Source organism: Ptychodera flava, chromosome 7, assembly GCF_041260155.1.
Source record: "Ptychodera flava strain L36383 chromosome 7, AS_Pfla_20210202, whole genome shotgun sequence".
Classification (NCBI taxonomy): domain Eukaryota; kingdom Metazoa; phylum Hemichordata; class Enteropneusta; family Ptychoderidae; genus Ptychodera; species Ptychodera flava.
Window position 1 is genome coordinate 3,578,039 of NC_091934.1, and position 11,453 is coordinate 3,589,491.

At 37.6% G+C, this 11,453-nt stretch overlaps 1 protein-coding gene across 1 annotated transcript; it reads right to left on the reverse strand.

Moving 5' to 3' along the window:
• Positions 1-5,467: 5,467 nt before the first annotated feature.
• On the reverse strand, positions 5,468-10,808 carry LOC139136585 (uncharacterized). The gene is made up of 9 exons (XM_070704344.1): positions 10,683-10,808; positions 10,355-10,392; positions 9,812-9,966; positions 8,938-8,987; positions 8,552-8,650; positions 7,655-7,828; positions 7,198-7,334; positions 6,064-6,304; positions 5,468-5,722 (listed from the first exon to the last, which is right to left on the reverse strand). The coding sequence occupies exons 1-9, from the start codon at positions 10,726-10,728 to the stop codon at positions 5,688-5,690; spliced, it is 975 nt and encodes a 324-aa protein (XP_070560445.1). The 5' UTR covers positions 10,729-10,808; the 3' UTR covers positions 5,468-5,687.
• Positions 10,809-11,453: the final 645 nt, after the last annotated feature.

Sequence of the window (11,453 nt, forward strand, 5' to 3'; positions counted from 1 at the left end):
GCAGACTACTCAGCTAAGGAGCGCCTGTGGTTCTCTTGATTGTATGATGAATGACAATCAGGGCGAACTCATAAGTGAAACATGGAGGGTATAACGAGTACGAGATTATAGTCAAATCTGATGCCATACAGTGCATTAATGTACACGAAGTCACCGGGCCATGCTTTACAGTGAACGGCAGACAGTAAAACCAATGTCTGAACCAGCGACAGCATGATGAGTTAATGAGACATCTGACCTCTCTCTACAAATATGTGTAGATACCATAAAACATTAAACAAGTCATAGCAGGCTGACATCGGCTGAATGGGTTGGCGGGTCAAACAACTTAACTGTGCCAGTGTGATTGATGTATCCTAAAATGAAAGACACCACAATTAAGATAAGCACGCAATTTCAATCCAGTTCACCTGCAGTCAGGTCATTTCTTAGATGTGTTCAAAAATGAATCACCATCATTCAACGGCCTTTTCCCAAGCCTGAACAAAACTAACCTCAAGTTTAAGACTGGAGTACAAGTATTCAAATACATTATAAAAATCCAACTTGTGATATTACCTACTCTATCTAGGATTCATCGGGTCGCATTTATGACCAATTATTCTTATGAATCAAAGATACAGACAAGTTTATTGAAGGCAATAGACTTTAGACTAGAGGGTGTCAAAACCATTCTGACCAGAAACAACAGAGGTCAGTCTGTAAATAAATCATGTCTTTCAATCAGTTGTTTTTAGGACAGCTATGCTCCGACAAGTTAAGTAGGAAACCTCTTGTCGTCCAAACACAGTTAAGAGATAAGACAATATTCAACAGTACATGGTGATATTTCTAAAGATAGTGTTGTGTCCACTGACAGTTCTGATCATAGACTAATCTTGCCAAAACCAGTCATTCATTGATAGCCGTAGGTGTACATGCACCCAGGAGAACCCTCAACAGAATGCCAGTAAAAAGTTCTTAATCATTTGGCGATCATGAAATGTTGAGGTTGAACATTTCTAATGTGATTTTTGTGCCGCCCTGGTGTATAAAAACACTTCAATTTAAGATTGATATCAAAGTTAATACAGCTACTGCCCAAGGGCAGTGTCACTGTCACTGCATACCGGCAGTGACAAAGATAAAACTCTGACTCTGATGTAGTTGACTGGCCAACACATGGAAGACCATGAGACAAGAAAGCAGAAAGATGGGGTCACCGTGCTATATTTATGTCACTGTTATTCACAAAAATCACTTACATATATAAAACCATTCATTTCAAGTTCATGCAGTTAGTGGAATTTTCACAATCTCATCGTACAATAACAAAAAAATAAAACTTTGAATAGTATCGACTTTAATTTAAATGAAAAAATGTGACAATATTTTGTTCAGTTGATACAACTCAGTGCGTTCTTGTTCTACTCCCAGCATGTTGAACTGTCCAGTATTCAGTTTGCCAACACAGCCTGTGTATGTGTTACTGTGCATTTGTATCATTTAACAAGTGACTTTCAGTCTGGACCCAGTTCATGTTATTCACCTTCCATTGAATCACCGATCAAACCTAGAAATAGGAAAATTTAAAAGGGATCCATGAATTCCTCCAGCCCCCCTCGTATTTTTGAACGCAGCCTTAATATCGAAAACAGTGATGTAGATAGAAATTGATGTACGCATACTGTTCATATGGCTGAGGAGGCTAAGGATTGCATGTTGAAATTTGTATTAGGCCAAAAAATTGTGCTGTTCCGATAACATGGTTTTCAAAAATAGTGTAGGTAGGTCGGCAGGAATTTTTTTCCAAAATATTTTTATATTTAAATATGCATTTTTCGGGGTTCAGGGCGATCAAACATTGGCCATTTTTCCAGAAAATGTATAATGCATATAAAAGGAGAAAAAAACGTAAAAAACATCCTCATTCAAGCAAAAATTAAGTGCCAAGTAACGAACGCGTGATTTTACAGGTTTTTTCTTTCTTTATTTTACTTTCGTGTTTACGTAGCTCTAAAAAGTTTAGGGTCGGCAGGTAAAAAATAGGGTAGGTCGGGTTATCGGAACAGCACAATTTTTTGTTCAGCCTTATTGGTTGAATGGTAACACGCACCAAATGGAACTTTTTACAGGATTTATTTGAAGTTATTGGTACATTGATGTTCATTGCTTGATTGATTGACAATAAAGTCACTGGTGCAAATACAATCGACCAAACGGTCATCGTGAATTTCAACGCAACCAGGTAACTTAAAAGTGTGAGTCCAATTTCTTGACACACCACTTCAAGCAGATAGAAATAATTCACAGATATTTGCTATCCCATCACCGATGAGTTCAAAACCTACCAGAACTACCAACTGCATATCCTCGAAAGATAGTTATATAAAATTACGACCCCTAGCGATGTTAAAGTAAATGCTTGCTACGCCCTTTCTTTCCCTCTAACACATAAGCGCAAAACACGAATTTAACGGAATATATATATATAAAGAAAACTGCTAGTTTTGGAAAAATGCTGCTCCTGTAAATAAAATTATCATCTTACACCAGTATGTGACGGAGTCTACCATCAAATATATTCTCATTTCAAGATAGCCGCAACCTTTATGCTAGTAGCGCAACCTTTATTCTATTTTGGCGCGAAAATGGGAAAGTAGAAGAGCACGCTAACCTCATAGTTGGGACACCGGAAGAAGGTTTGGAACTCATCGATGACGTCATCAGATGTAGCGGCAATTGGCAATCAAGTGATAAAAGGATTTAATGCTGCACCGAGAAAAATGTTGAAGATTTGTAAATATGGAGATTTATGTAGAATAGCATATCGAAAGTATGGTAAGTACTAGCAAATTTATTTTGCTCATCTAGTATACTGCCTTTGTAAGAGTTTATCGATTTAAATTGAGATAATATAATATAGAGGTGCGTGTATGCAAAGCCCTATAATAAGCAATTCGTGTGACTATGAATATTTTGAATTTTAAAAATAACTAATGGTGATGATACCTTGTCATTTGTTATTATTAATAGGTGAAATGACACCTTTACATCGATGCTGTGTCGTTTTAAGGGATGGACCATTACATTTGGGCGGGAAAAAACGGAAAATAATATCGTTTTTCGTCAAAACATTCAACTGACGAAACTGAAAAATCCGGATTTCTTTAGAAAATATCTATATTGTCTGTTCATTACCAAGTCATCAATTACCGGAAGACGAAAGTAGGTTTCGCGATCCCTTATCTGACAAACGCCGTCCAAGGTCCCATGGTCAACCCCTTGTTATAAGGATTACTCTGTAGTTTCTTGATACGTTTTGTTTTGTTTAATTAATTGATTACATTTTACATTTTTGTGCAGGTAAGAAGAGTCGAATTGACTACGTTTGACGACAGAAGACATGGTTGACTTTCGGAAATAACCCTGAGTTCTAAATCAATCATTCAATTAATCAATCAATCAAGTGTAACAAAGCGTCTTGAACATATAATTCTCTGATGTATTTTTACTTTAATACTTCAAACGAATTCGATTTATGTCGTTGCGTAAAATGCCCCGATATGGACCAGAAGTTCAATGCTGAACCACAGGGGTCAGTCCCCTTGGGCGGGGGAGGGATGGAGTTCTTTGTTCAACGGTTTGTTTTATTTTTAAAATTTTGACTGATATTTCAAGTAAAGATTGCGACTCCAAACCGTCTGACTGCTTTCTCTATTACTACAATTTATTAATTTTGACTGCTTGACTGATATTTCAAATAAAGATTTCGACTCCAAACCGTCTGACTGCTTCCTTCATTACCTACAAGTCCTTATCTCCTCCCAAACCCATGTACATACCACTGTAATTGCTCAGCAAACATTACCAACTGTCTGATCGGCTGTCCGTATCAGTGGATTAATGAAGTCAACACCACGGCTGTCGCACACTGATTCCAAAATGGACGTAAAAAGAGGATTTTTCGCTTTAGCGCTCCTAAATCATTAGTTTGTTGGCAAAAAGGGCAAAGTGCTTTAGGGATAAACGACGAATCCGAAACAATATTGGTGGATTTACGATTTGATCGTTGAATACAGGCACGTACCGAATACGATTGATCAAATTTGGCCGGTACTGAACTCTCTCTGTTTCGTATCGGTTTTCTATATTTTTTGTAGCGTTGAAGTTCCCAAAAATTCCAACTCGAGTTTTATTATTGTTTAAAAAATGAATTCTTATTGCAATAGTTCATATCGACCGTCAAGTTCTCTCCGTCATCTTGATGCTTCAATTGTGCGAAATATCGAAAATAGCTTTCGGAAGATAAAGCATGTGTTTTGTTTGGAGATTTTAATATTGACCTTTCATCTGATCGTGGCACCGAACACTTTACTTATCGATCTCTGGTATTATTCTATTTTAGTAAGTTTATGACGCTACCCGCCCTGATTGATATTCTTCAGATGATATTTATGTAACTAAGGACTTGTACGCTGGAATGATCTTGAAGACCACATACCTGTTCTTTCCTGACGTAAACTGTATGCTTTCCGTAAAAACTTTGGTTATCATAAACGTGTTAGCTGCAGGTCATTTCAACCCTTTCATGATTTTAAAAACGGGATTTCTATTTTCAACAAGGTTTGTATGCTCATATAGGATCGCAGAGCGTTTAAGACAATCTGCTAATGTATCCAGTGATATTTAGAAGCCACCAAGAAACGAGATAATCTGCTCAGGAGTAGCAAGTCACCTTAATCACAAAATTTTGTGGAGTGGGTTCAAAAGAAGCCGTCATTTCATGAAATGGACCAAGAAGTACGACTTGAGAGATATGTTCATGAAAAAGCATCCTGAGCATATTACAAAATGGCGTGTTCACATTCAGAATAATGTGACGGAATCTAAGTAGTCCAATAATTTGTCTCGTATTCAATATGCAAAGGCAAAATCCACTGATGCCGACAGTAAAAACTGTAAACTTCTCAGAATTGGAGATAGCTCGCCTGACTTATTTGAAAATGTTTCTTTTTTCCTCAACATATTGAATTATGCCAAGGTTACTCCACTGACGAATTTATGAAAATGTCCTGGCAATGTTTCTGACATGGCTAATAACCAGTCAATGATCAACATTACCTGCTCGTTAGAAAATAAGCGAAAACATATTTTCAGTTTTTGTACAATTATTCTTACTGGCACAGATCTGCATCTTGTAAGTCAGCCTGGCTTCAGAAAACATGTCAAAGAGTGGTGATATCGATTTAGGAAAAACACATTTATTGAATTTCAGGGTTACTCTTTCCTGGTATTTGGTGTAAAGAAGGGAAAAGTGATTCTAATGTCAGAAGAATTGATATCGATTAAGAATTATATGGACCACGCCTATTGTGAATGCAAATTTAAAATTAACCGATAACCACCATTAAATGCTGCATGTAATAAACTGTCAGTTGAAACGTATTTGTAATATTCGTAAAATAAAAATATCGACTCAGCGAAGTCATAGTAGTAGTGCTTGTTCATTTATTTTGATAAAATATTGTAACAGATTCAAAAACTTTGATTTTGAGACTTGGAAAGTTTAAATCTGCATCGACTACATTCTTCATTGAATGCACACGATTTGTTCACATCATCGACCTTCCATTGAATTGCTTAGATTGCTTTTCATGGCATTAACAGTAAAGAAGAATATCATTGTACGTGTCCGTATCACTCCCTTATTCAACCAGGCAGTCGACTGGTCCCTTGTGACCTGAAAATAAAGGAGAAGAGAAATTTATATCAGTCAAATATTCAGTACAAACAATTCATGTACAACTATTGATCTCAGGATAGATTCCTGAGATGCAGAGAAGGTGATATTTTAGTCGGTCCTTTCGGTTTATATACTCTGTATTGAATCTATTGGTGATGGTACTCAAAGTAATTAAGTATATTTAGCGATAATCAGCTATCGTTATGTGATCAATAATAAGCTATGGGGCGTTATTGGATGCCTGTGTTGCCATATAGTTAATGTCGTACTAAGACTTGTCCACCCCGAACGAAAAAGATAACCATATATGTCTACATTTCAAATGAATCGGCACTAACCATGGTCAAGTGCAGCCTGTCTGCATACGTAGGCATATTTCCCGCTTTTCTTGATACTTGCAAGGGCTTTGTTGAACCATTCCAGAACGTGACTGTCTTTGCGTGTTGTCAGGTGGAAACCACTTGCACAGTGCATGACGTCACCGATAGATTCAGCATCTTCAGGTGTTCCGCCTATCATTTCCAAGTGGTGATCTTTGTGAGTGCCCTGTGGTAACTCCAGGGCAAAGACAGCATCTACCTGTGGTATAAGTGTTTCATGGGGGAAAAAAACTTGAAAATATCAACAAGCAATGTATGCAATCATTTATGGTAGCCTTTTATATCTGCTGGTCTGACGAATTGTTTTACGCAATTTTGAAACCGTGGAACCCGGTGATGGCTTGACATTTTTCTTCGGCGGTACTAATGTCATGTTTGTTGAAAGTATGACATTATTATGAGCATGGATGAATGGGGATGGTAAAGCAGGTAACTGAAGGAATGAGTAAGGACGATGTGAAGTAGTCAGAAAATCTTGGAAGAAAAAACGGAGCCATGAAAAAAGGTGTTCATCGTGGTCCTCAGAACATTGGAAGCTGAATAAGCGTTATCATACCGCTCTGAATCCGAAAGAAATCACAGACTTATGATATGAAGAAATTAAAAAAAAATCACTGCTTCTAACTCAGAGAAGTCCATATTGTTTTCTATTACAGAGTCCTCACAAAACAAAATCATCCCCTGGGTCAGATTTTTGTCATGCTGCAAAACAGGTTTTCAGTTTGCTAACACCCAGATATCTCCGGTGTATTCAAGTAGGCTGCACGAAGGGCGCGCCAAAAACTGCAACTGAATAAGGAAACTCGTGGGTACTCTATGATGCATTTTATACCACTATGGGTCAGTACATATAATCAAAAACACACCGACCCCCCTTCCTCCCCATTGAGCATTTCTTTAAACATGGTTAACTTCGCTACCACTAAAATAAATGTAACAGGATGACCTTCAAGTTCACGAACCCCAGCCCTTCTGACACTGTAGCAACTGACAAGTTCAAAGTATTATAGCTCTTGATGCTGATTTTGCTTTCGTCTGCTTGGTTTGCAGCTACAAGCTTACAATTCTACAGGTTTTGAAATGATTGCATACCGCATCGCTATCAAGGGCATCTTTAACATCAGTCGAATCTTCAAGGTAAACGACTTGCTCTAACCGCATTTTGTCCGAACCGGTAACATTGTGGCGTCTAAGACATTGCTGGTTACTGTGAACGCCCCTGATGAAACCTGAAAAATATTAAAATATTTGTAGTAAAAAATCCACTACATGGATTCTAGGAACTTTAGAAATAGCTAGTGTGAAGAGGGGATGCATACAATAGGTCGATGTACGTCATACAAACACACATTGGATTGTTGTAGAGAAGCTGATGGTTTGGTTTGGTACACAGGCATTCGACTCAATGCAAACAAACCGTCACTGATGCAACCAGCATGTTTGTTTGCATTGAGTCGAATGCCTGTGGTTTTGTACGTATCGAACTTTGAAGGATCAATTATAATACTTACTCTGATAAAGTAAGTAAGTAAGTCATTGTCTTACATACCAACTTTCTTTCCAGTGACGTCATGAGGGTCAAATCCATGAGGATTTCCTTTCTTCACGAAAAAGTGCGCCTCTCCTGCGTATTGACCATATGAGTCTGAAAATGACATGACTTGTTCCAATTCCTTGGTATGCGCTACCAACACACATGCATCAAAACTTTTACCCAGAAGCCCTGGAAAATATAACATTACAAAAAGAGCGGGTTGTGTAAATTGAGAACACACGAGAATGAGAGAGAGAGAGAGAGAGAGAGAGAGAGAGAGAGAGAGAGAGAGAGAGAGAGAGAGAGAGAGAGAGAGAGAGAGCCGAATTAATCAGCAAATATCATTTTATTCTCTCACTTTACTTGATGTACTTTACAGACAATCACTAAATCGTCTATCACTCTCCAAGTTATCATGCTTTGCCCGTCAGCAATTCATTTTGATTATCGGGAAGAATGTGCTTCGGGGACCGATACTCAGACTCTCAAACGTTTACCATTCTTTTCTGATCTACCACTTATGGTGATTGGGCTCATTTTAAAGATCTTGGTGCGAGAAAAACTTTCACCGTCTTAGTTTTTCGAAAATCGAAAATTTTCCTTTTCCCCATATACACAGGGATGGCAGTCACTTTAAGCTTCAAAGATTTGTAAATCTTAGGTACTTTGTTTAACTGGCATCAAATTTGCATGGGGACCCAAATTTTTATTCCTAATTTCGACAGAAAATGGCTGAAAGATTATTTTAGGAAAGTTTGACCAAATGTTTAAGTCTTTCACTTTCGGGGCGCATACTACCTTAAGCGCTCTTAACAGCACAGCCTCTCGCAAAATCCTTTACACAGCCAAGCAGCAAGACTCTGAGATGATAGCATCATGAACCATATACACTTTAATAAATAGTTCACTCACCAAGGCCAGCTGATAAATGGTCTTGACCTTGATGGTCTGCGACACAGTCTGTGAACGGTGAATACTTGACTACGCAACGCTTTCCAGCTTCTCTGCACACTTCATAACAAAAGAAAAAAAGTTCAAGTTTGGAATGGAATATGACTCGACAAGTAACTTCCCCCTAACCATCATCGACAGCAATTGGAGCAAATACAACAATATATCATCAAAAGTTGGTAACAGGTATAAATCTACGAAAACGCGCACGTATCTTGCTACAAAATGATGGAAACCTGTACATTTTCAAAGGGTAGGATGTAGTACATTTTCAATTTTTATTGTCTGTAGCAGACTGTGTAAATTTTTACACATAATTTATTTGATTTTAGAAAAAAACATCATACCTTCTTCCAGGAGGTCCACGGAAAATCCTTTCATCTTGCCATCTTCACCCCTTGTAATGAAAAGACGTCATATCGGTAAAGAAAAAGAATCATATTTTGAGAATAAGCACGAATGTATTATGTAATCTTCCTTTGACTACAAATTCAAATCCTGGTGTCTTAACAAAGTCTTGAAAAGAATAGCTGAAGCCAAATTGGGTTATTGTGGGACACTGCGTTCAAGGTTGCAATATGTAATAGCTTTTATCCTGTCTTTTTCAATTTGACCATCCCTCGTTCAAGATGTAGTGGCCCGCCCTTACCGGAGAAAATAATGACAAACAAATCTAGGCGTTTACCTGATTTGAGTTACGTCATATAGATTTGATAACCTGAATTCTATATGATAGTAGGAATTATTTGTAAAACGAACACCAATTGATAAAAGGCGTAGTGACTTGACGTTATGACTTCTCAATTTTAATCTAATGTTCATTTACAGAGGAATTTGAATTTGTCTGTGTATTTGTGTATAGGACAAACCTAACAAGGTGAAATCCTATAGGAAACCCCACAATGGAGAAATCAACTGAGTGTCTCTGCAATTCTATTCCTGTACAGCTTTTTATGGGAGTGCAACCCGGACAAAACTCTACTATAAGCCTGTGAGTATGAGAAACACTAAACCTTCGGAGAATGCATATACACACCAGGGAAACAGTATTGAAACATCAGCAAGTTTACGAATGTAGATCGTAAGATGTGTTGTGTTGCGAACAAAGAGTGGTCGATAACCATTGGAGACACTATCATGGAGAACTCAATTCTCAGCGTATATCCATATATTCATTGATGTGCATCAAGGGGTCACTTATCAAAATCTAGGGTCACTCACGAGTATACGTAGGCACAGTTGCACCCTACATCGGCTTGGAACACATAAGTTTTTTCATCAATTGCTTGTTTCTTCAATCCTTCGATGATGTGTTTGCCAAGCCTCTCTCCGAATAAACGAAACTTTACGAGTGATGAGAGCGTGTCAGACGGCGCCTTATAAAGCGAAACAGGATTACGGATAAGTGTTTCTTTCTAATGTGACGTCATTAGCAAGGTGGCTCTGATCAAAAGTGGTTCTGACGACTGAGCCTACGCGTAGCTTCTTATTTATGAATTACTCACGCCAACAATGATGAAAATTTTTGTGATTAGTTTTGTATATTACCATCACTTTGATATCAATGTCATAATCTTGTCAAAATAGAGTTTTCCACGTTCCTATTATCATAATACGTGAGGATGAGACGTAAACAGCATGTAAAACAGGGCCGTTAGAATCCCTTTACTATGTAATGAACTAATTGCCAGTTTCATAGAAAATATTTAAAATACATCATACTATTCATAGAAATAAACGAACAAACAAACGAACAAAAGTTACCGCCATCATGGGATTCATGAAGCCATGTCCCAGCTGACCTGTAAAAGCGATAGAATAGTATAAAAATGTATATTGACTTCACGAAAAGAGATCAAATACGGACAACACCAGTCTAATTTCGTTAGCCAATAGTAAAAAGTTAACCGCTTGTACAGGCGAAAGGAGTAACTTAATAAGACAAACTGGCGCGTTGTTGCGATCACAGGGAAGTTTCTTTTTTGAAATGCAGCAAGAAACTGAATAATTGTAAAAATAATAATTAGAAAAGTTGAATGACAACAAATCGATTACCACTGAAGGAGAAAAACAATTGAAATGTATTTCTTACCTAGGGTCAGTACTCCCATAGAGATGAAAAGACAGAACGCCTTCATTTTAGTTGTTCACAGGTAACAAACTCAAGACGAAATAAACAAGAGCCTGTAAATTTTCTGTACAGTCAGCAATATCTGACTCGATAAGGAATTGATAATCGGTCGTCACCAATAGCAGTCCAGTGTAGGGATGGACTGCTCACGGATGTGGAATCGAATTCGATTGTGTTCAGTGGAAACTTGCGATTTTGTCTGGGGACGACGAGGAATTAAACGCTTGTTTTCAAGTTATAGGATCATGAAGAGATACTTAGTTGAAAGTTGCAATAGATGAAATCATTTTTTCTTTTACAAACACCCTACCACCAAATAGTAGAAATGTGGGCACTTCATTGATCGCGTCAAAATGGGTCATGTTTACACAATGGGTCTGTAAAACCTAGCTGATGTGCGTGCAAACACACCCTCTGACTCAAGTTGTGGGAAAACAAAAAAAATTAAATCTCAATTTTCCATTCTTTAACTTGTAAATGTTGATTGAAGAGGAAATACAGAAATGAAGCCCTAAATGTAAGTGATGTAATGGGTGAACGTTTGTCCCTGAACTATTGCCGCATGCGCTGTTGTTAATAATTTCGATTACACGCATGAGATTGTGCTACCGGACTTTTGTAATGTACATCCAAATTTTAACATGAGTCTAAGGTCTATTCTGAACAGCACTATTTTGTCGTAAACTTTATCTTGGTTACGTTCCCAATACAATGCATTTCTAAATCGTTGAC

Bases quoted from the DNA above. Each gene is read 5' to 3' on its own strand.
- LOC139136585 (XM_070704344.1), bottom strand. From the start codon at position 10,728: ATGAAGGCGTTCTGTCTTTTCATCTCTATGGGAGTACTGACCCTAG. The intron at 10,393-10,682 runs GTAAGAAATACA...TCGCTTTTACAG, and splicing joins TATGGGAGTACTGACCCTAG to GTCAGCTGGGACATGGCTTC. The intron at 8,651-8,937 runs GTATGATGTTTT...TTTGTTATGAAG, and splicing joins CGTGGACCTCCTGGAAGAAG to TGTGCAGAGAAGCTGGAAAG.